We start from the raw sequence: 25287 nt of genomic DNA on the forward strand, positions 1-25287 counted from the left end.
TACGGATTTCTATATGGTTTTTATATCAGCATGAAAACGAACAACATCCTGCTTAATGTCAGATCAGAAAAAATATAACAAATGAACGTGATGCCAAACTTCCTTTGCTACGCTATAGCCCACACTGACAGGTCCTCGTGCCAGAATACCGACACCTTTTTGGCACAAATCAACTTCGAAAACGTTATTATTGATTTGCGCAAAAAAGAACATATTTGTGATTTGCTAGACGCGGCCATGAAGGTCTGGATGAGGTGGCGTGATTAGGTGGGCTTGTAAAATACGCCAGATTTACTAAAGGCGTATGCTATTATATTGGGTTATACGGTATAAAGTTAGACCAGCCCTGAGCAGAAGCCACAGTAATAAATTTGGGGCGTATTGTGACAGCCTGGAATATGTTTATATCCTTTACCTATATCATACCAAGATAGCACATAACTAACAGTGGTTGGATGGAGATGGATGGTACCTAGAACAAGCCTCTGCAGCATGGAGAGGCAGTAAGATGGCACTTCGTGTGACCACCTCTATACTGGTAGCCACCCACATAAGTAGTTATGCCACCAACGTCTGATAGCTGCAGGTCCCAGAGGTGGGACCTGCACCTATCTCTAGAAAGGAGCCCACAAAGTGAAGGAGAGCAGACCGCTGGCTCAGCTACTTCTGTCAGCCACATAGAAATGAACAGAGCGGTGCCCACGCTTCCACGGTGTGCTTCCCATTCATTCTACGAGACTTCTGAAAACACCCGAGCACGGGCTCTGTTCGAGAGATGGGACCCGCACTTACTTATCAGACATTGGTGGCATATCCTAGAGCAGGGATCAGCAACCGTTGGCACTCCAGCTGCTGTGAAACTACAACTCCCAGCATGCACACTTACTTGGCTATTCTTGTAACTCCCATGGAAGAGAAAGGAGGATGCTGGGATTTGTAGTTTCAGAACAACTGGAGTGTTGGAGGTTGCTGATCCCTGTTCTAGAGAACCACCAACCCCTTCAAGTGTTTCTAGGGATCCTGAATCCACTACAGGGGAAGATTCAAGAAGAGGAATAAACAGGCTGTACAATGTTATTACTGATTGCACTATGGGTATGGAGTCACTACAGTGGAGGTAACACAAGAGAAAACATAAAAAGTCCGTAAAAATAAGTTACATAATTGTTCCTAACAAAACAACGCTTCTAACGCATGACCGAGAAAGACAAACTCAGGTTTAGGTCAGTTTTTGAAGGGTATAAAACTTTGAGGTTCCCGTCTGCATCAGCCACCCGCACCTGCTCCAATACAAGCTCGGAGCTGCCCTCCACTTCTGGGGTTGGCTCGGCCACTGGTTTTTGATGGGCGACACCTTCGTCAGGTTCTGTGTCTGACGTGACTTCTTCCTCTTTGTTCTCCAGGGTGAATTTATTCAGCTCTGCCATTTTCTGCACAAGAAGAAAGACACCAAAATGAATAGGGTTTTATGTGATTAGAAAACGAGGCTACTATCTTTCAGAAATAGCTCGCTAGTGTGTCTGGCCTGTGTCTGGTAATGCACTTGGAAACTGCAATACTAGCCCTAGCCTGCAGACAAGAGTGGCGTGGCTTCTATCTAGAACCTGGGCTGCAAGGTATCCCTTTACTGACGTGTCAAAGATGGTGGGATTCTCATCAGCGCCACAGTCCTGTTAATGGCAAACCAAGGTAACAAACCCAAACAATGTACTCTTCTGATATATCAGATAGCAATTTTGTGCAGCCCCATAGGTTGCAGCTTAATTTTAATTTATAGGAAACCTGTAGCATGCATTTTCCACAATAAATCTCCACCCAGTGTTGTACCTGCCATGGTGGCACACCACAAGACTGCTATGGGGCCCAGGGTGGATGGGGACCCTAGCACTGAGCTGATTTCACGGATACCCACATAGTAGTCTAATGGTTTCCTGCAGCCACCACTAGGTGGAGCTCACTGCATACTGATTTATACAGCTCCTATTGAGTTCTATTGTAGCTGTATAAATGTATATGTGCTGAGGCTCCCCCTAGTGGCAGCTGTAGACACTCAGGGCATAATCATTTACAATAGGACATAGAGCTCACAGGGGAGTCTAATAAGTGTATTAATAACACTTTTAAAAGCATAAATAAATAAATAAAAAAAAAACAAAAAAAACATTTGGGATGAAAATCATACTTTTTCTGACGTGCAACATGGTCTCTGTCACTTTAAGGGCTCATGCACACGACCGTATTTTGCGATCCACAAAAAATACAGATGACGTCTGTGTGCATTCCGTATTATGCGGAACAGAACAGCTGGCCCCTAGTAGAAAAGTCCCATCCTTGTCCATAATGTGGATAATTATAAGACATGTTCTATTTTTTTGCGGAACTGACAAACGGAATGCACACAGAGTAATTTCAGTTTTTTTTGGGTGGACCCATTGAACTGTTCCGCATAAGGTCCACAAAAAAAAAAAAACTGAACGGACACAGAAAGAAAATACGTTTGTGTACATGAGCTCTAACAGTGGTTAATCGCTCTCATCCAGAGAAACAAACTAAGAGTCTTCCAGATCATCAGGAATGAGAGTTCCCAGGAACTGGTCTCTGTAAGGTGCCACCGATCACCCCATGAATGAGAAAAGCATTCCTGCTGCGGTCACCTACATCATGCTGTACAAACCGCAAACTGCTGCCCAGAAACAATGCTTCTCTATGGGGACGACCCCAGCATGAAAATGCAGCTCTCACCTCCTCTGATGAGCAGGCAATTATTGGGAACAAGTCAGCCCGATAAGCTACCCATCAAAAGGTGCCACATATCACCCGATGAACAAGCAAAATGCTCATTCATCATGTGAAACAATCGTTCATGTGGACACCTAACATCAACACACATACTGTGGAGGCGATAGCTGCATGTAAATGCAGCTCTTCACCCCCACTAAACAAGCTGGTCGTTGTCTTTCCTGACAATTGTGTATGTAGCTCACTCCATGGGAACGCAGCATGGTGAAGTCTGATCAGACAGGACAAATCTCTGGGCGGCCAACCGTAGAAAACCGCCCAGACTGCTTCTTAAGGCAGCCCACGGCCAAAAAATAAAGCAGGAGTCCATAATAGGAGCCAAGAAGTCTCCTGGGATGGGATCACACCCTGATAAGAGGGGAAACCCCACAGAAAACTTTGAAAGGAAAGGAGGAAGAAAAAAAAAACAAAAACAAAAAAACAAACAAACACACCTTACACTTCGCACCTTGTGGCACAGCAGTTGGCCTGTATACAGATATTACTAGAAGGTCAGATAGACCGTCCATGATGTCCTGGAAGGGGAGACCCAAGTTACATCAGCCAGTGACAGATTGTGCCCAGACCGCCTGAGGAGTGAAACGGGAGCGGGGCGTCTGAAGGGCATCCTCAACATTTCTGAAGGAGTCAATATATTGGTCCAATATGGTACTGTAGCCAGGTGGAGGTGTCCCGTCACTCCTGTCTCTATTATGTCTGACTGCTTCAAATTTCTATCTCCGCTCACTGAAGTTTTAAAGGGTAAATAAAGAATAGACGCCTTCTTACCTGACAGATTCTGCAACACCACTCCTGTTCTCCCAGAGGCGACGTCAGGTCGACAACACGTGACTGCTGCAGCCAATCACCAACCAGAGTGGTGAACTGAAGAGGCCAGTAATTAGCTGCAGCAGTCACATGTTCTCGATGTGCCATCCCCTCCTTCACCAGGGTATTGTTGGGAGGTCCACGCCATACTGCTAGATTTGGAGTGTACCCTATTTTAATACCAGCCCACTAAGGCTACTTTCACACTTGCGTTAGGAGCGGATCCGTCTGGTGTCTGCACAGACTGATCCGCACCTATAATGCAAACGCTTAGATCCGTTCAGAACGGATCCGTTTGCATTACCATGAACAAAAAAAAAAAATCTTTTTTTTTTTTTTCTTCATGGTAATGCAAACAGATCCGTTTTGACTTTACATTGAAAGTCAATGGGGGACGGATCCGTTTGAAAATTGAGCCATATAGTGTCAAATTCAAACGGATCCGTCCCCATTGACTTCCATTGTAAGTCTGGACGGATCCGTTTGCCTCCGCACAGCCAGGCGGACACCCGAACGCTGCAAGCGTTCAGGTGTCCGCCTGCTGAGAGGAGCGGAGGACAGACGGAGCCAGACTGATGCATTCTGAGCGGATCCGCATCCACTCAGAATGCATTAGGGCTGGACGGATCCGTTCGGGGCAGCTTGTGAGAGCCTTTAAACGGAACTCACAAGCCGAGCCCCGAACGCTAGTGTGAAAGTAGCCTAAGTTGAAGTCTTTTTTCCTCACTTGTTGCCTTTTTTGTGTGTGTGTTTTTCTCCAAAATGCAGTATATTCTACGTGTGGCCAAAAACGCCATTAACTAACAGTTGGGGGGTTAACTTTGCTATGATGCCCTATGATTTCTGTGTACGTCCCTGACACCACCACATAATTCCCGTCTTTTACAGCATTGCAGATAAGCTTCTACCATATATAAAACTTCCCGAAAAATCTTGTGAATAATCATGTTGTCTGTGCTGTAATCACACCCACTGTGGAGTGACTACCTTCCCAAAGAGCTTCTGAAATACTGCGCATTTGCTGGACAGCGCGACTGTTGACAAGACAAGCCCTGAAGGATGAATTAATATATTACATGTCGGACGAAGGAGTTTTTTTTTTATATAAGCTTCCATCTATCATTTGATAGGTTCCCTTTAATGAGGTTGTACATTTTTGACCCTTTTTTTTTTTTTTTTACCCTGAAGGTTCTATGAACGATAAATTAATCAGAGGGTCTTCTGCAGTGTTTAATTTTACTACAGCGCCACCATAGGAGAAATAAAGCATTACACAGTTTCTTTTAAAGCTGCTCTGTGTAATGCTGGGTATTCTAGAGCATGGGGTGCTCTTTGTGGCCACTCTCTGCTTTGGTTACGACAAGAGGCCTCCAAAATGAGGGCACCCTCTCTATTATTTGCCAATGCGCTAACAGTTTAGAGGCCAAAATAAATAAATAAAATCATTTCTAGAGTAACTGGAGCCCGTAATTAGAAATAAGAGCTACATATGAGCCGTCAGCTGACAGGATTCAGAGTGAACAGAAAGTGACAGCTTGAAAATAGACTTAATTTTAACCCCCTACATTTCAGAAACGGCTGAGCATTTTTAATACAGACCAATTGGAAATGTATTTATTTTTTAACCCAAAATGAGTAAAAAGCAGAAGGTTTCCATAGTCTTTAAAGATCCTGTACATTGCTCATACTAAACAGGAACAGGGATAAGGCAGGGTGCCAATCAGGTTATGTGGAAATCTGGTTGACAACCTTCAGGCCCTGTAATGCAGTTTTTCACCCAGTATAACTGTTGCATAAATCCAGGATGAATCTGCATTGACCAAATATACTAAGATCCCCCCAAACTCCCTGTGTCCTCACACCAGTGCGCCAACATGAACTTTATAACCAACATTACCAGACACACGCTACTGACAACAAGAACACATCTACATACAGTCCTAATCAAAAGTTTAAGACCACTTGAAAAATGGCCAAAAAAAAATCATATTTAGCATGGCTGGATCTTAACAAGTAAAACAAAATCACAGAAATATAGTGGCAAATATGGGGTAACTGCTCAAACCCCAAACACTGTAGCGTGTTTCTCATTGGGGGAGCAGTCCCACCGCATGTGGACCGCAGCAAACGACCATCCCCAGCAAAAAATGCATACAATGGAGAATGCCGGCGCGGTCCACATGCACCACAAAGGCATCCTACACAAAATGGAGCATTGTGCGGATGAAAATATAATTATATAAATCACAGGAAAAAAATGCACCAAACGGATATGCCACTGACTATACTAGCTAGTCATACAAGCAGATATTAAAAGCTGAGAAAAAAAATCACAGAAATGAGAAACACGCTACAGTGTTTGGGGTTTGAGCAGTTACCCCCATATTTGCCACTATATTTCTGTGATTTTGTTTTATATGTATTGAATGTGCCTTTACCTGGCATTTAAACATTCTTTTGCACCTGGTAACCTCCATCACATGGTCTGATATGGGTGTGGCTTACAGTCTTGCTTTATTCACATTGCATTAGTTGTCCTGCTATGCGGTTGTGTGGAAGCTTAGCTGTGAGCTGGATTTCATCACCTTCAGACCGTGTTCACACCATAGTTAGCGTAGTGGTAGGACCCCTTGCCATGCTGACTGACCGTGACATGGTGCATGATGGGCTCCGATGTGTTCCTGACCGGAATATATTGGCAAAAGTCTCAGCTTGTATGACTAGCTAGTATAGTCAGTGGCATATCCGTTTGGTGCATTAATCCCTGTGATTTATATAATGGATCTTAACAAGGTTCCAAGTAGAGCTTCAACATGCAACAAGAAGAAATGAGAGTGAGACAAAACATTTTTTGAGCATTCAATTTAATGAAAACAACAAATAAACTGAAACAGGCTGTTTTTCAGCTGATCAAAAGTTTAGGACCACACCTCCAAAACAGAAATCCAACTTCCAAACATGAACTCAGCAATGAGTTGCTCCGCCGTTATTGTTTATCACTTCTAAAATTCGTTTTGGCATGCTTGATGCAAGCGTTACCATGAGGGGAGTGGGAACATTTCTCCAAGTGGTAAAGACGGCTGTACAAAGGGCATCTACTGTCTGGAACTGTTGTCCATTTTTGTAAACTTCCCTTGCCATCCATTCCTAAAGCTTCTCAATTGGATTTAGATCAGGGGAACACGCAGGATGGGCCAAAAGAGTGATGTTATTCTCCTGGAAGAAGTCCCTTGTCCTGCGGGCATTGTGTACTGTAGCGTTGTCCTGTTGAAAAACCCAGTCGTTACCACACAGACGAGGGCCCTCAGTCATGAGGAATGCTCTCTGCAACATCTGGACATAGCCAGCGGCCGTTTGACGCCCATGCACTTCCTGAAGCTCCATTGTTCTACTGAAGGAAAAAACACCCCAGACCATTATGGCACCCCCTCCACTGTGGCACGTAGAAAACATCTCAGGTGGGATCTGCTTGTCATGCCAGTAACGTTGGAAACCATCATGACCATCAAGCCTTAGGTTACATTTTTTTCTCAGAGAATAAAACTTTCTTCCACCTTTGAATGTCCCATGTTTGGTGCGCTCTTGCAAAGTCCAAACAAGCAGTTCTGTGCCGTTCAAGGAGACGAGGTCTTTGAAGATGTTTTTTTGTTTTTGAAGCCCTTCAGTCTCAGATGCCATCTGATGGTTATGGGGCTGCAGTCAGCACCAGTAAGGGCCTTAATTTGGGTTGAGGATCATCTAGTGTCTTGACGGACAGCCAATTGGATCCTCTGGCTCAGTGCTGATGACATTTTTTGGGGTCTTCCACTTTTTTGTTCCATAACCCTCAGGATCCTTTAAGAAATTACAAATTCCAGTCTTACTGCGTCCCACCCTAGCAGCGATAGCGCGCTGTGAGAGACCCTGCTTATGCAGTTCAACAACCCGACCACGTTCAAAAAGGGAGAGTTTTTTTTGCCTTTGCCATCACAACATGCGACTACCTGACAGAAAATGACAATGAATCCACATCTTTGCACAGATTTGGACTTTTAAAGGCATGTGGTCCTAAAATTTGGATCAGCTGAAAAACAGCCTGTTTCAGTTTAATCGTTATTTTCAATAAATTGAATGCTCAAAAAATGTTTTGTCTCACTCTCATTTCTTCTTGTTGCATGTGAAGCTCTACTGGAACCTTGTTAAGATCCAACAATATACTGCCTATACGCAGTAGATAAGTCTATCTCCTCAGACACCTGGCGATGTTCCACTGACGGCAGCATGTGATTGTGCATATCAGAAGAGATGGAATTACACACTGCGCACTCTGCGTACTGTTTCCATTAAGGACACCGCACATCTAAAAATAACCGTTTCAAAGTAACACGCTGTACAGACAAAGACACCGCCAAACAGATCACTTTCACTGTGATCTAGTTTGGACGAGCACATCTGTGGTTCTGATGATGGTATGGACGGTGAACAGGACACCAGCTCCACCAGGACACACAACTCTGCAGCGGGCAGACATGGCCGGCAAGCCCACTCATTCTGGGAATTGTTGAGGTTACGATCTCAAAATTGCATTGAAAGATTAAAATTACAAACTATTTCCCTTTAAAAGGGTTGTGAAAGAATGGGGGAGTTTTGGGCAAACTCTCCCACTTGGCTGGACCTATAAAGGGCAGATTTACCTTCTTCTCGGCTTCCCACTCAGCTCCGGCTCCGCTAGACTCCTTCTATGAAAACATCCAGTTAGACATCGCCACAGCCAATCACTGGCAGTGGTGGAGACCGGATTCCCTTACATCATGACAAATGGTCACATGACGCAAGGTGATCCAGTCTCAGCCATGGCCAGTGATTGGCTGCAGCAATGTCAAAATGGAGTCCAGCAGAGCAGCCCAGGCCTGGAGGAGACAGAGCAGGAAGTCAGTGTCGAGAAGCAGGTATGTAATCTTCCATTTACAGAACCTCCCGGGGGGTGGGGGTTGTCCGAGGACGTCTGTGACTATACAAAATCATGAGACTGCAGGCAAAGTTATATTTATACAAGTACAATGTGTGGACGTCATCCATGGCATCGAGTCCAACCAACAAGAATTCAAAAAATGCACGGTATGGCCAGGAAAAAAAGATGGACAAGACAGGGGAGAAAGGCAACTGTAGAAGCAAAACTCACAGCAATGAGGGCATCCATGACTTCCTTACAGATCTGCAAGCTGCTGGAACTAGTCACCTCAAGAAGAAGGTCCCGGGTGGATTTACGGACCTGGGAAAAAAAATACGGAAAATCAACTGATTGTATATGATGTTTAGTTTTTGCAATTCCTCTTTTAAAGGGGCACGTCATCCATTATTCAGTGAGATAGTTGGAGTCCGAGGGTCTGACCATACACCGGGAATAACGTTCATGGCTGGAATACCTAATCAATGTAGTCGAGAACAAACCCTATAAACGGATAGAACCACTGGAGCCAGAGCCATAAAAAAAAGACTGGATTTGCCACTAAGTGCCAACTCCTATGGATTCATCAAGTTGGTTCTTATTTTTCTCCCTCAGCTTTACCCAACCTCCTCGCCTTATTTCGGCCTGGTCTATCTAACCACAAACTGTTAATGTGCAGAACTATGGACACCGACCGCTATGACTCTGGAGGACCTGACAAATCAATGAATTACACTTTAGAAACAGTGTAATACCGCAATTTCCCTGTAGTGGCGCTGCAGGGAAACTGAACCCTTTCTAAAGATTTCCCACAAACAATCCCTCTGTAATCAAATTATTGTTGGAGGAACATTTTAATTTGAACACCCCTTTAAGCAGTTTATTATTATTATTATTATTTCAAATACAAACCTTAGAAGAGTCTGTCAAATATTTCTAAACTTTTTTTTTTAATCATTTGCAGGTTTTAGCTATAAACTCCAGAAATGACTTACCTTGGTCTTGTCACTATTTGTGATTGGTGGAAAGGAGATCACTGCATTTTCAGCATCTACCAAGCATGGGTAATACTCTTTACCATCCAATAAACGAAGGTACCTGGAGAGCAGAGGCGAATATCATCATCTCCATTCAATGACATCTATACAAGGTACTTACTGTTGAAGATGTACCACATTTAGTCATCACTTATTGCACCAGACACAAGCAGACATTGCTGGTCGGGGAATACCAGTACTGCTTGCAAAGGGGCATCCCCTTAGATTTACCCCCCTCTATACCATGGACATCAGACACTGCCTTTGAAGGCGTAAATGGGTGAGATTAGGGAGTTTTCTGATCTTCACTGTTAGATCAAGGAGACATAATAGTACACTGCAAAATAACAGCACATCCTAGCAACGAGAGATAAATAGGCACACGCACATCTGCTCTGACCGTAGTACACAAGCAAATGAACACAAAAGATGCAGCAGTGCTGTGCAAGCGCTGAGATCTATGCCAAAACTGAATAAATGGACCGTTTTAAATTGCATCACTGCTATACTATATTATACCTCCCCTGAGTCTATTTTGGAGGCCTAGGTTTAAGACAGCAGCAAGTTGGTTCAGTGTAGGGACCCGTCTGTAGGAGAGCTCCTTCTCATGGCAGATGGACTTACACAATTTGATTAAAATCGGATCTGAGCCTCCCATGTAGAAGTACAGCGCATTCAGCACGAATGCTGTTTATAACATGATCCATATATTCAATGTTATTACTTGGGGTTTTATTTTTATAAGAAAGACTGGTTGCCTGACATTCCCACCCTTAGTTGGTAGGGAACCCATAGGACTAGATGGCAAATCTGGACTAGCACTGTGCAGACATCAGAGAAGGAGGGGAATGTGTTGGCAGCAGTCACATACCATCATCTACCATTTAATGCGGCCCTATTAATCAGATTTTTCTAATTTCTTGCATTTTGGGCTAATGCACATGGCTGTAAGTTTTTTGTGGTCCGCAAGCGTCTGTAAAAATGCCCTATACTTGTCCGCAAAATGGACAAGAATAGGACATGTTCTTTATTTTTTGCTGGAGCGGAGGGTGTGGTGTCTGCATCTTTTAAGGCCACACTAAAGTATATGGGTCTGCATCTGATCCGCAAAAAATGCAGATCGGATGTGGACTGAAAGTACGGCCGTGTGCATGAGCATGAGATGCTAGCAAACTGGACCTGTGACTACTACCCCAGAGTGCCTCTGCAGATTGTGTAGGATATTTCGGATACTGGAGGTAAGTGACACTGCAGTAACACTATCTCCAGCAGGACAAAGAAGCAGCTTTTTTTCTCTGCAGATAGATTTGAAATGTTATACACGTCTGATCCATCGGCACGGGGGACACAATGGAAGTGTATGGTGGCTGCGCCCTCCTCGAGTGTTGAGTAACCAGTGAGATACTGGAATTCAGTGTCAGTAATCTGGTCCTTGAGCACACTAGAAGATTGTGTAACAGACCACACACCAGGAACACCTGCACTATTCACAAAGTGGTGAGCGCAAATCGAACCAAGTCCTCAGAAGGATGACTACCAACCGTGACAACACAAGCCTTTCTATAGGGACCTTCATGTAATGGTTTGTCTTAAGAGGGTGTTCAGAGGAGCTGCACAATTCTTTCCATGAGCAAATCTTGCATAAAGCAGCATAAAAAGCATCTGCCTCTACATAGAATACATGTCCCCCCCACCCCCTGCAGAGGAAATGTAGTATTACGTGTCGCTTATTCACATAATGGCTGACCACGGAATATATGGGTCTATGATATAGGAGCTACTCTTACTTAGTGTCTCTCTTATCTGGTTCATAGGACATAGTGACACCCAGGGTAATTCAGTGCCAATGGGATGTACATGTGTAGATCTAGAAAATTATTTTGCTGGCCATACACATTACATAATGGACATCGGATATGTTTGGAGGAGATCACAAGAATGAATGGTCAGGTTGGGGGTTATGCTTTGTAGCCCGTAGTGACCGTATAGAAGTCTTGGACAGATGGCTGCTAGCGTAGGGCTGGCAGAGCTTAGATCCAGGCTCTGTTCACATCCTCTGGAGTCTACCTCTCATGGCATGTTGGGATGTACACCACCCGTGTAATACTTCTACATTACGTGGTATCGCATGGAATATGTCCCATTTCTGTAGAGGTATGCTCAGTGGACTACGCTCAAGTACCGAGTGGAAAAAGGAAAGCATGCCGACATGTTATTGCCTGGCGCATTCACCTGGTTCATGGAGCCATATGGATATGTGCCAGAGAATGCACCATCAGGCAAACATAAAATAAAAAATAAAAATGGAAGAAGTGTGAGCATAGCGGAAGAGAGGTATTCCACTGTAATGAAGATGACCAGAAGGGGCGGCAGTGATGCGGTGTAGGGATCCTGATCACTAACCCCCAGAGGGGCTACAACACCTAGTCCCACCACCAATCAGCTGCTAGCAGGAGCTGTGGTCACTGGAACTAACACAGTCAGGGGCATTTATCAAAATATTTCTGCTACTGTGGTCCATTAAAAAAGTTGCAAATTATGGCGCACACCTTATTTGCAACTTTTTGAGATTCTCGACACTTTTCTAAAGTGGGCAAGACATGGTGTGGGGCATAGCGTGAGGGGACAAAGCCTACCATGGCCTGCCGAATTTACTATAACTTAGGTCAGAAACGTTCAAGTCAATGCCAGCTCCTTGCTGGCGTAAATCTAAGTTTCAGGTGCACAAAGCGCCAAATTTATTAAGAGGCATCTACCTCTTAATAAATAAGTTGCATCTCTTCTCAGTGCATAGAGGATTAGGGCTGGCGTATGGATGAATCTCCGGAGCTTGAGGCAGGCAGCTCCTTCCAATGTGAAGTGACCATTCCTGGTTCCAGCTGCCGTTCACTATCCTAAAGAGAGGTCATCATCAATATCGAAGTGCTTCAAAACCCCTTTAATAGCAGACTGTAAAAGTACAAGACTTGTCTCTTTTTTCCTGGCTCTCATATTGCAGCCGATCTCCACAGACAGAAGAACAGAACTACTGTTCCGGGCACTAACCTGTGAAGTCCAGATACGTTCTGACGTTTCTTCTGTTTCCTCTGCTCCTCGGCCTCGAGCTGCAGCTGCCGGACGAGCTCCTTGGCGTTTATTTCTTTGCGGTTCAACGGCACAATCTAATACATATAAAACCAAAACCAATAAGAAAACATAATATTGCTGGCAGCGTTAAAAACAGATACAACATAGGAGTGCACTGAATGATATCAGCATCTACTATCAAATATCTGAAGGAGACATCTGTTTATTATATATATCCTATGTATATTACATTATATATTTGGAGCAACATAAAATGGCCATTTTTGTAACTGATCACTAAAGAGAGACTTTTCTTCACTTTATCCTAATCCTTTTTGGACTTCTATTCTTTTGGATCTACATTTACAAAAAAAATTTGGACCCATTCTTGGATTTAGGGCTGGGCAATATGGCCTAAAATCTATATTGTGATATAATTTGAAGCATGTACGATATAACGTTATATAGCGAGATATATTATTTTCTTCTGTATGTATACAAATTACATGGCCATCATCATCCATGTCCCCCAGCCAGCACCATCAGTCCTATGCCATTGCCTTCATCATGTCCCCCAGCAAGCGCCATCAGCCCCATGCCATAGCCATCATCATCCATGTCCCCCCCAGCCAGTGCCATCAGCCCCATGCCATAGCCATCCAGCCCCCCCCCCCCCCCCCCCCCCCGGTAGATTCGGGCCCCTGCTAATCTGCTTACCTTTCCTGCAGGGTGGAAGCACGGCTGGCTGATGGAGTCTGCAGGAGACGGACCGCCGTGTTTTCGTCCCAGAATGCACTGGGAGGGACCTGGCGTCACACACAGCGTCTGCCAGCGCGCTGACAATGTGTGAACACAAGGCCCTGCAGTGCGGTGCAGAGTCAGGAGCAGTGAGTGAGAAGCTTCTTCAACTCATTACCACGCCATGGTCATCTATCGCGATATGACGATATAAACAAAATCTATATCGTTGCCCGAATTTATGGCGATAATATCGTATATAATCTATATCGCCCACCCCTACTTGGATTCATATTGTTGTTGCCATATCTGACTAATTGCCATTATCACTGTCACTCAGATTGTGGTTATTATTAGAGCCGCCATTGTTGCTTATTGATCTTGTATTTGCTGCTATTTATTGTTGACACATATGATCCTGATTTTTAATCTTTATTTTTACTTCTATTAGCTTATATTTATAATTTCTCCGATGATCTCCGACCTGTGGCTCTCCCTCAGTTGCCATACTACAACTCCAAGCAGGCCCTGACAACCACAGGCTGTAGTCTGACAGCCCCAGATCAGGTATTCTTCCCTGGACACGCGCACCGCACCGCTGTAAGCAGAAGTGCCGCTCGTATCTTCTCTCGGATTTATAGCCCCAGATCAGAGAGATCACCTGAACGGTTATGGTTAACAGCACATTCAGGGGCTTTAATGGAAGCCATATTAGGTTTTCCCCAGGGTTCCCAGAATCAGTAAGAAGGTTCTTACAGCTAAACGCGACTACGTGCTTCCGATGACAAGGAATAAGCCAGACAAATGTCGAACGTATTTTCCCTCTGCTTGTTAAATATTAACTACCAGGCCGAGGGATTAGGGCCACACAATGCAGGATTAGCTAAAATCATTACACATTATACAAACCGGTCACTTCAGGTTCTGCATGAGCGGCGAGGCTGAGATTCACGCAGGTACGGGTGCCGCAGTCTAAACACACAGGGCAGGCGAAGCTCAGTTATGTGAATGCGTGATCCACGTTGTGTTTCTTTGTTGTCTTGAGCGTGGCACAACAACACCATTAGTGCCACGTCACAGCACCCCAGCAGTCATAACCACAGCTTCCTCATGTTAGACCATAATGCCCTCCACAGATGCCTTCAAATTGCCCTTATCTAATAAGACAACAATGCCACCTCTAAAAAACAGCCACAGTGCCGTACACTAGTCGCCTCCACCTCAGGTATCAGGCACAGTGCCGCCTTAAAAACTATGCCACGACAGTCACCTGATGATGCCCACAATACGGAGTCACTAAAATGCAGGAAGTTACAAATAAGTAGACCCTAGAGGGCACTCAGATGTACCCAATCCTCCGACACCAACCTCTATGATCAGTGCCGGGAAGAACATGGCTGCCGTCCAGCACATGGGTGCGCCACACCAGTCCATGGGTTGTGTGTGGTACTGCAGGTCAGCTTCAGTGATGGGACCGAGCTACAATACTACACACAACCTGCATGGTTACTGGAAGCAGAAACGTTTTTTTAATCCGGCTGCCTCTCCTGCAGAGTTTCCCGAGCTTCGTATCATCAGATTTATGAGAAGATGTGGCGCACCCAGATCTTCAGAACACGCCTCACTTCTCTTCTATGTCTACTCACCGGCCAAGTTTATTCCCTCAAGGCAAATTCAGCAAAGACCAGAATGGTTTCCACAACACATGCCCCGAGAGACCGCAGCTTGTTTTGTACCAGATTGCTCATGGCTGACAGCAGGGTAAGCTTGTGTCTATAGGGAGCCGTTCTGTGATCGCATCTCCTGGAAGATCCTGCCACCATATTCGCTTAAAGAGGACCTTTTAATGGGTTTATATGTTAGAAACTGGTATGCTTACCAGATAGGGCGGCCCCTACAGATGGCAGCACTTTTTGTTCTAAAATATCCCTCCATTCCGGCGCTGTGTCCCCCCTGCTGCTTTTGGCGCCTGATATCTTAACTTAGAGTATCAGTACAGGGAGGAGGAGACGGCCGGGTTACTTAATGGACGTCTTCTCCCTGGCTGTAGTGCGGTCTAATCGAAATAGAGAGCGGCACAGCCAGGAAGAAGGAGACGCCCATTGAGAAACCTGACGTCTCCTCCTCCCTGTACTGATACTCTAAGTTAACATATCAGGCGCCAAAAGAAGCGCCCCATATATGTAACATGTTAAAGAGGACCGGTAACCTCTGCTGACATGTTGGATTTAGCAAATACTTGCATCACCATCAACTCTATGCTGTGATGGTCCTCTGTTACCACTCCTGAAAATTCAAACTCCATGGGACTGATGGAGATAGAGGAGTGAGTCCCACTGACTTTGAATGGAGCCGCAGCATGCACACTCAGCGACCACTCCAGAACGCGATCATGGGTCTCCTGATCACTGGAGGACCCACGGGTTGGACTCTCGCCGATCAGACACTGTCCTGTGATCCACTACGGTACAATGAACGTGAACTCACCGTGAACTCTTTCGGAGGTCTAGCGTCATACAATAAGGGTCCCTTCACTAGATGCAGGTCGTGGGTGGCGATAGTTGCCAATGTCCTCTTATCACACAGGTCTTCATGGAGTTTGGTCTAAAGCAATGGAATGTAATATGGAAAATATTAAAACCACAGGTTCATGGACCCCTGCTAGATTCCTAGTCACAAGGCACTAGACGTCTGTGTATTCTGAAGTCAACAGTAATCTAATGCTCCCCGTTATCAGCCACGTCAGCCACCTAAGATCACTACTCCAGACACTATTAGCCTCTGTTCACACCAGTGTATATGACCATCACATATCACAGGAAAATCTCCCGACATATATGCTGGACACTACTATGGGGCAGATGTGTCCAGATTATCCTTTGGGCACACATACATGCGGCCAGTATATGTCGGCATACCCGTTTTCAACTGTTTGCAATCAAAAGGGTACATAATAATGCTATCATGTGCTGCCATCAAGTGGACAACATGCTACATAACATGCTCGAAAACTAACTACTTAAAGGGGTTGTGCAGAAGGTTAAAGGGAATCTGCCACCACGATTTTGGACTATTATCTGCTCCAATACTAGAGTAGGACTGCAGATCACTATTTTATTTATATTTTTCCTACTGCCCCCTGTTCCTCCTCTGTCAGAGTTTAAAGCTGCAGTGAAACACATAGTCAGGACCACTGTGCATGCGCACGAGTCTGCTCCATTATGTTAGCACAGTGCTGCATTTAGGATCGTGTATTTTAGTGCAGCTCTGAGCGCTGACAGTGGGGAATGGGGATAGGACTCCTTATGTGCAGCACTATTCAAGTATTACCATAGATAATAGTCCAGAATGGTGGTGACAAATTATGTTTAAAAATAAATAAATAATAATAATAATAATAATAATAATTAAAGGAGTTCTCCAGGATTTTCATACTGATGTCCCCAAGATAGGTCATCAATATAAGATTGCCTGGGTTCCGACTCCCGCCACCCCTGCTGATCAGCAGTTTGAAGAGGCCATGGGGTTGCGTGAGCTCTTAGGCCTCTTCCTAGGCCATGTGACATCACTGTATATCGGTCACATGGCCTACACGTTGCTCAGTCCCATTCAAGCGCTGGGGGGGCTGAGCTGTGATACCAAACACGGCCACTAAACAACGTACAGCGCTGTGCTTAGTAACCTGCAAGAAGGCTGCGGCGCTCAATGGAGCTCCAGTGCACGCCACAGCTTCCTCAAATAGCTGATCCATCAATATGAAAATCCTTAATAACCCCTTTAAGCTAAGTATTCAAAAACAGCAGAGCATGCTCCGCTTTCATGCCCGCCATTTTTTTTAAGAGACCTACAAGTATTACTCACTGGTCCTGATTTTGGAACAGCGGTGATGTCACATAAATCCACGTGACTACTGCAGGCAATCACTGGCCTCAGCGGTAATGACAAGACCATGTATGACACAAGACCTCTGAGGCCAGTGACTGGCTGCAGTCGTCTCAGATATGAGGTCACCTCTGCAGGAAGGGGTGTGTATGGGTGGATTCACACACACTCATTCAAACACCATAAAAAGCATACATCGGGGGGGGGAGGATATCAAGTGGCTGTATAGCATTTAAGTAAATTACAGCAGAGCCAATTCATGTTTGTAGGGGCTATAATAATTTAGGCCATAATTTCCTGCCCTTATTTTAATTTCTTAAAGAGTTAAATATTGATGGCATATCTTCAACATTTGATTGTGGGGGTCAGACACATGGCACTGCCACCGATCAACGAGTCGGATCCATGTTCAGATATTGATGAGCCCTGCCGATCAGATATTGCTGACTTATCTTAAGGAAAAACCCCTCTCCTACCCAAGACTACCAAGGAAGTAGGCACCACCGAAGAACATTAGAGGTTGTGACACTAAAGGGGTTTTCCAGAGTACAACACTGATGGACAGGTCATCAATATCTGATTGGTATTGGTGCAGAGGACACAGCAGTTGCAGAGAGAGCAGAGCCTCTAGGTGTAACGGTAACGCCCAGTTGCTCCTAGAGGCTCATTTACATATATTAAACCTTTATTTTTCTCAGCAATGCGGGCACATATGAACATGGGACCAACAGATGCCTTCAGCTGCCAAGTGCACATGTAATAGGTACAAAACTGCTGACAGATGCCCTTTAACAATCCTACCCTGTCATTCTTCAACATGGCTGCTATCTCAGCTCCATCTGGGGTTTGTGCCACTAAGTTTCCTTCAGCCATACTGGAGTAATTGGCCTCATTTATCACAGCAGAGCCTTTATCACACAAGCAACAAGGCCAGTTTTTAAAGGAAACCTGTCACCAGGATTTTGCGCATAGAGCTGGGGACATGGGCTGCTAGATGGCCGCTAGCACATCTGCAATACCCAGTCCCCAGAGCTCTGTGTGCCTTTATTGTGTTAAAAAAACTTTTGATTGATATGCAAATGAACCCGATATGTGTCCTGTATCCGGAGATGAGTCCAGCGGAAAGGAGCCCAGCCCCGCCCCGCGTCCTCCGAATCTCCTCCTTGCTGGCTGACGTCACAGAGCGGGACGGCATCATGTGTCGGCATCATGTTCATTCCCTGTGCTGGCATCAGCACAGGGAATGAACTACGCATGCGCTAGCTTGCGCATCGCGAGATTTCGGCGCTCCAGCTCTGTGACGTCAGCCAGCAAGGAGGAGATTCGGAGGACGCAGGGCGGTGCTGGGCTCCTTTCCGCTGGACTCATCTCCGGATACAGGACTCATATCAGGTCATTTGCATATCAATCAAAACGGTTTTTTAACACAATAAAGGCACAGAGAGCTATAGGGACTGGGTATTGCAGATGTGCTAGCGGCCATCTAGCAGCCCATGTCCCCAGCTCTATGCGCAAAATCCTGGTGACAGGTTCCCTTTAAGCTTTGAGAAATAAAACCCAATGTATTGGGGCAGGGGGCTTCATATCAGGGAGACTAGGACTTTTACCTGTGCTGTTAGGAACCGTTTCAGGGAGTTTCCAGGCTTCAGGTTCATCCCTTTGACCACACAGCACACAATATACGGCCGCACATCCTTCACGCTGGCACTGGCACTGACTATGAGGGCTGCAGGGTTCTCAGATATGTGAAGGACCCTCAGCATCATCCTATTCATGTTTTCCACCTCCTCGTCCTCATCATCTCCTCCACTGTCCTTTTTCGGTTTCCTCTGCTTCTTCTTCTTGTCCTTCACCTCCTCTTTTACTGCATTCTCGATTTTGGATTTCCCTTTTCCCCCTCCGCGGCCTCCGACCCTCAGATACTCCAGTATGGATTTGGTCTGGCAGCCATTCACCATCTTCTCCAGCCGTTTATCTTTCAGTTTGTTGCCCTTGAAGTTGATCTCCTTCAGCTTGGTGCAGTCCGCCAGCTCCGGTGGGATCTCCGTCAGCTGGTTATTGGAGAGGTCCAGACTCTAGGAATGGCAACAGAAGGTTAAAGGGGGGAAATAATGAGGCATGCTTGCTGTCAGTGACAGGAAACATTCCTGTTTATATTCAGGAGCTGCAGTTTGTTAAAATATATTAGTGCAGATAAAGTCCCATTCACACAGCTCATGTGGTGCACGGTCAGTCTACAGAGCGCGTCGGCCAACCGTGTTCGTAGACATAAAATATCAGGTAACTTATTAATTGACAACTTACTGGGAAACTCTGGGGGAGATTATCAAAATATGTGCAAGGAGAAGAAGTGGCGGTGTTGCCCATAGCAAGCAAACTGCTTAAAAAATAAGAAAACTTGAAAATAGATTTGTTGGTTTTTTTGCATCTGCATGTTCTGAGGGCTCATTAAAGGGCTTGTTCCATCTCACACATTGGTGGCATCGCTAGGATATGCCACTAATGTTAGTTAGGTGCAGGTCCTACCATTAGGACCCTCATCCATCTCTAGAACGGGCCCCGAAGGAGAGCATAGCACATACGCGGTGTGCTCTCCATTCACTTCTATAGGAGTTCTGAAAAGAGTCAAGCTCTGCTATTTTTGGAAATCCCATAAAAGTGAATGGAGAGCATACCGTGGGCCCCCTCGCCATTCACCTCCGTGGGCGTTCCGGAAAGCCGAGCCAGCAATCAGTTACTTTCAGAACTCCCGTAGAAACGGATGGCGGGCAGCTGCACATGTGCTGTGTGCTCTCCACTCACTTTGGGGGTCTTGTTCAGGAGATGGGTGCAGGCCCCAGAGGTGGGATCTACACCTATCTGACATTGGTAGCATATCCCAATGATATGTCACCAATATCTCAGATGAGAATACCCCTTTAACTCATTCCAACCCTGTTTTTACATAAAATTATTCCCCTGGAAAACCCCTTTTACACACCTTATCACAGAGGCGCTTCAGACAACTACTTTAAAAGAATTGTCTTGTCAGTCACTATTTTTTTTTAGAGCATCAAAATAGCTTAAAAATCTTAAAAAGTACTACCTTACCGATTCCTCTGCCGCTCACGTTCCAGCACTTCTCCGGTCACCCGCCGGTCTCTACTTCCTGGTCCCTCTCGATACATAGGAAGTGTCGCCACTCATCGGGATGACCGCCTCAGCAGGTGGCGGTGAGCAGTCAACAGGGACCAAGAAGTAAAAACCGGCAGGGGACCCAGGAAGCGCTGGAACAGGAGGGCCGAGCATGACTTTTCATTTTTAAGCCATTCTGACCTCTGTCACCAGTTTTATGTCCCGTATGCAGCACACAACTGGTGACCCCTTCAGCTACCGTTACCTGCCACAAAACTCCATTCATTTCCCTTAGGCTACATGCACACGACCGCAAAACACGGATGCCGCCCGTGTGCGGTCCACAATTTACAGAATGGAACCGGCCACCCATAATAGAAATGCCTATTCTTGTCCTCATCTTTTGCGTCTCCATTAAAGTGATTGGGCCTGCATCCGAGCCACAAAAAATGTGTGGCTCGCATGCAGACCCTAACAGTCGGGTGAACGAGGCCTTAAGGCCATGTTCACACAGTGGAAGCTGGAGTGTATTCTACAAAGAAATCCACGGCAAAACCGTGTCCATCCTGCCCACCATTGTTCTGCTGTTCATGCCATTATTTTAATACCACATCAAGAAGGGGGCTAATCCGTGACAGAAATCCGAGGGTCACGCTCACATTTCTGAGTCTGCGTCACATATGTCAGACTTTTTTTATACAATTAAACATGGCCTAACCCAGTGGTGGCGAACCTATGGCACGGGTGACAGGAGGTGGCACTCAGAGTCCTCTCTAGTCTCTATGGGCACCCGAACCCTGTAAAAAGTCTATGGTGTACCAATAAGCCTTAGACTCTTCTGGCCATTCATCAGCGCAGGGCGCACTATGAACAGCACAGGCAGCGCACTGGATGTAGGCAGGCTGTTATAGATACATGATAAAGGTACATGGAAGATATACGGTACTATATTGGACGGTAGTATTCCGGTTATGGGTTTTGGGCTGTAGTTTGGGCACTCTGTCTGTGAAGGGTTCGCCATCACACTTTTCAAACCTGTGTAAAGGTAGGGCTGCACCTGTCATCCATAGGTCCCATTGCAAAAAAAATTCACTTTTAAGATTAGAAGAACAATTGCGTCACCTATCATTTTTCTGCCAGTTAAAGCAGATAGCAGCACATATCCTATTTTCCTAATATTCTTATTTTTGATTGATTTTTTTTTAATTCTATTTTCTGAGCACAATTATGGTGGACACCACAGCATTTAGAGATATGCTTTACAGCAGCCCCCCTGGGCCACAGACACAGTAGTCTGGAGGGGACTCACTGACTTCTATGGGAGAGTTTGCTAGGCGTGACCTGTGCAGAGGTCAGGAGGGAGTAGAAAAGCTGTGATATCAGATATTGTGAATGGTGGATCCTGTGTTATCTCTATACAGGTGATATCTATCATTATAATCCTGCCTGTGATGATAAGTAGAGGACTTCTGAGTCACCTGCACAGACCAAGAAGTGGTGCCGTTATTAGACTTAGTGGCCATTGCCAAACCTGCCGGATTTTTCTTTACATTTAAAGTACATTTTAAATTCTTTACAATATGTGTAACATATAGGGCTTCTGCCATTGCACTAGAGCAGGCTGACCTTAGAGTTGTGCGCTGGTCAGCTGAAGTGATCCGCCTTGATCCCATCCCAATGGGCGGCTGCACTTCAGTGAAAAGAGAAGCTTTAATATATGCGAATGAGCCTCTAGGAACAAACATCATTGCGACCGATTTCTCAAAGTCTCACACCTGCTATGCGCCGCAGGCGTACTACAGAAGAGATCCGCCAGTGAGCCCGCTCCCTGTACTGCGCCGATTACTGAACCGCGCGCAACAGCTGCGAGACTGAAATCAGTGGCAAGGACGTTCACGATCCCTGGCCCTGTCAAAGTGCAGGGGGGCAGCAGGAAGAAAGGAGCCTCTAGGTGTAATGGTAACGCCCCCATTGCTCCTAGAGGCTCATTTGCATATATCAAAACTTTTTTCCCCACTGAAATGCAGCCAAATATTGGGATGGGACAAGACAGATCACTTCAGCTGAGCAGCGCACAGGTCTAAGGTCAGCCTGCCGTTACAGAAGCCGTGTGAAGGCTGGATTTATACAACAGGTCATTTTCTGATGACATACAGGCATAGCAAGCACTACATGTACAGCGCGGTCTACTGCACTTCCCATCCTCTTAGTGCAGGGATGGGCAACCTGCGGCTCTCCAGCTGTTGTAAAACTACAACTCCCAACATGCCCTGCTGTAGGCTGATAGCTGTAAGCAGTCCATGCTGGGAGTTGTAGTTTTGCAACAGCTGGAGAGCCTTAGATTGGCCATCCCTGCTTTAACAGTATACTGAAGTACAGAAGGACTGCCTGGCTAATGCAACCCTAGGGACAGGAGCTTTAGGCCGTATTCACACCATTGCAGCATGCTGTGCTACTGTGTCACTGGATGGCACTTCAGTCACGTCCATTGCCCCTACAGAAATGAGTGGCACAGTGGACGTAGCGCCGTACATGATGTGCCGCTGACAGCCATCACCTATATGGCAGCACACTGAATGGCCACCATTGTGCTGCCCCTACAGAAATGAGTGGCACAGTGGCCGTAGCGCCGTACATGATGTGCCGCTGACAGCCATCACCTATGTGGCGGCACACTGGGTGGCCACCATTGATCTGCCTGCCCCCCTCACACCCCCTACCTTCAGCCCCGACAGGTGGCCGATCTCCCCTCCCAGCTCCTGCAGCTGGTTGTCGGCGGCAGTGATGGAGGCCAGCAGGGTCAGCTGGGGGCTCATGAGGCCGGCGGGGAGGCGGGTGACCAGGTTCCGGGACAGGTTGAGCCCCGCCAGCTTGGTGCAGCGCTCCAGGCCCGGGGGCAGCTCCCGCAGCCGGTTCCAGCTGACGTTCAGCGTGCACAGCTCCGGCAGGTTACACAGCTCGGCCGGCAGCTCCTCCAGCTCATTCCCCGACACGTCCAGCACCTTCAGGCCGCGCAGCTGCTCCAGGCTCCGGGGGAGGCTCCGCAGCTTGTTCTTGCACAGGATCAGGCTCTGCAAGTGGGAGAGGCGGCCCAGATCAGCCGGGAGCTCCCGCAGCTCGGAGCATCCGCTCACCTCCAAGTAATTGAGGAGAGTGAGGGAGAAGAGAGCGGGCGGTAAGTGGCCATCACTCTGCCGGAGCCGCTCGTCCGCTCCCTGCAGCACCAGCTCCCGCCGCTTCTCCTTCTCCGCCCGCTCTACCTCTGACCACTGCGCAGCCATGTTGTCCAGGGACCATAATACACGTGCATTCACGGAACTACAGCGGAGCCAATCAGAGAGCTGGACGTCATCCTCCGTCCAATAGTAGGACCAATGGGGAGGCCAGACGTCAGTCTCCAGGACGTGATGCGCCCAATCAGAGAGCTGGAATCCTATTTCCTGTCAGTATAATACGACCATTTAGAATGCTAGACGCATGCAAGAGTAACGGACCAATCAGGGCGCTAGACGTCATTCAGCAACAGGAATTGCAACCAATCACGAAACGTGACGTCATTTCTCAACTCCAAACCAATCGCTGCTCGTTGACTACTGCATTTATAGGCTATAGGTCGTCATTGAGCCTCTATACAACAATCTACGCGTTTCAGCAGTGGCTGCAGCCTTTTCTCAGCCTTGCAAGCCTGAGGAAGCCAGCACAGCGCAGCTGAAACGCATTGCTTTTTGTATTTCATTTATGATGTTTTAATAAACATTTTGTGAAGAAAGATCCAGAGCAGTGCGCCATTTTATCCAGATTCTTCTCTGCCTGCTGATTCTACTACATTTTCGGTGGATGTGTCTGGCGGGCAGGTGCGGCAGCCCCGTCTCCCTCTAACTAAGGGCTCATGCACACAACCGCAGGTTTTGTCCGCATCTGATGTATATTTTTTGCGGAACAGCACATTGTGTGCTGGCCGTGTCCATATGTCGGCTCCATAACCCCCTTCCCCTTCGGAAAAAAATAGAATATAAAGGGCCACAAAAGATGCGGACAGCACTCTGTGTGCTGTAATGGATGTCGGGCGGCACCGCAAAGATTGTGGGTGCACAGTCCGCGGGCGTCGCCCCAGGAACTTCAATGAAAGAAAGAACCGGCACTCCTTGCGATGTAGTATAGCAATGTTTTATTCGCCACTCATAGGTAGAAGTAAGCTCAAGCAAACAGCGAGTGGCAATGAACATGAACATGTGTTTCAATAGCCCGCCCCTGGTCACATGATAGAAGCCTTCAAGTCATATGATTCTGACGTCATGTTGGCAGGACAACCACATCTAGGGAAAGGAAGACATAAATACGATCCTTCTGTATCATCGAAGGTCGCTATGAATCAATTACACTGCGGAAATATATAGAAACAAAAATAATTAGATAAATCGTGACACGGATGATAAAGGCAATGAACATCTCCTACACATCCTCATAAGAAACTGCTCACCGCATACTCCCGATCCAACCCTCTGGGTGCCATCGTTTGTAGGCGGTGAATCCAATAGGCTTCGCGTTTAAGCAATAGCTCCACCCTATTACCCCCCTTCTAGGAGGCAGCTCCTCTTCCATGATTTGAAATCGAAGTTGTGACACGTTATGTTTCTGTTGATGAAAATGTAAGGGAATTGGCAGTAATACATTTTCGTTACGAATTGTCGATTTGTGTTTAGCAAATCGATCCTCCATGCGCATCGTAGTCTCCCCTACATAGCAGAGTCCACATGGGCATTTCAACAGATATACAATGAAGGTGCTATTGCACGAGAAATGACCCGTTACTGGGATTTGTTCCCCACTATGCGGGTGTGAAATATAGGAACCTTTTATTATTATGCTAGAGCAATGGATACAACTTAAGCAAGAAAAGGGGCCCTTCCTGACAGT

At 46.2% G+C, this 25287-nt stretch overlaps 1 protein-coding gene across 1 annotated transcript; it reads right to left on the reverse strand.

Moving 5' to 3' along the window:
- On the reverse strand, nucleotides 1–23690 carry LOC122928723 (leucine-rich repeat-containing protein 47-like). The gene is made up of 7 exons (XM_044281868.1): nucleotides 23091–23690; nucleotides 18864–19331; nucleotides 15862–15978; nucleotides 12616–12731; nucleotides 9529–9631; nucleotides 8768–8857; nucleotides 1–1430 (listed from the first exon to the last, which is right to left on the reverse strand). Exons 1-7 carry the CDS (start codon nucleotides 23649–23651, stop codon nucleotides 1188–1190), a joined length of 1698 nt encoding a protein of 565 aa, XP_044137803.1. The 5' UTR covers nucleotides 23652–23690; the 3' UTR covers nucleotides 1–1187.
- Nucleotides 23691–25287: the final 1597 nt, after the last annotated feature.

Source organism: Bufo gargarizans, chromosome 2 (assembly GCF_014858855.1).
Source record: "Bufo gargarizans isolate SCDJY-AF-19 chromosome 2, ASM1485885v1, whole genome shotgun sequence".
Taxonomy (NCBI): Eukaryota; Metazoa; Chordata; class Amphibia; order Anura; family Bufonidae; genus Bufo; species Bufo gargarizans.

What these genes read in the sequence shown, in the direction of transcription:
- LOC122928723 (XM_044281868.1), bottom strand. Translation starts at nt 23,651, where the DNA reads ATGGCTGCGCAGTGGTCAGAGGTAGAGCGGGCGGAGAAGGAGAAGCGG. An exon ending in GACCTCCGAAAGAGTTCACG is followed by an intron (nt 12,732 to 15,861) that starts GTGAGTTCACGT and finishes TATATGTATTAG; the next exon opens with ATTGTGCCGTTGAACCGCAA. An exon ending in TCATGGATGCCCTCATTGCT is followed by an intron (nt 1,431 to 8,767) that starts GTGAGTTTTGCT and finishes CTTCTTGTGCAG; the next exon opens with AAAATGGCAGAGCTGAATAA.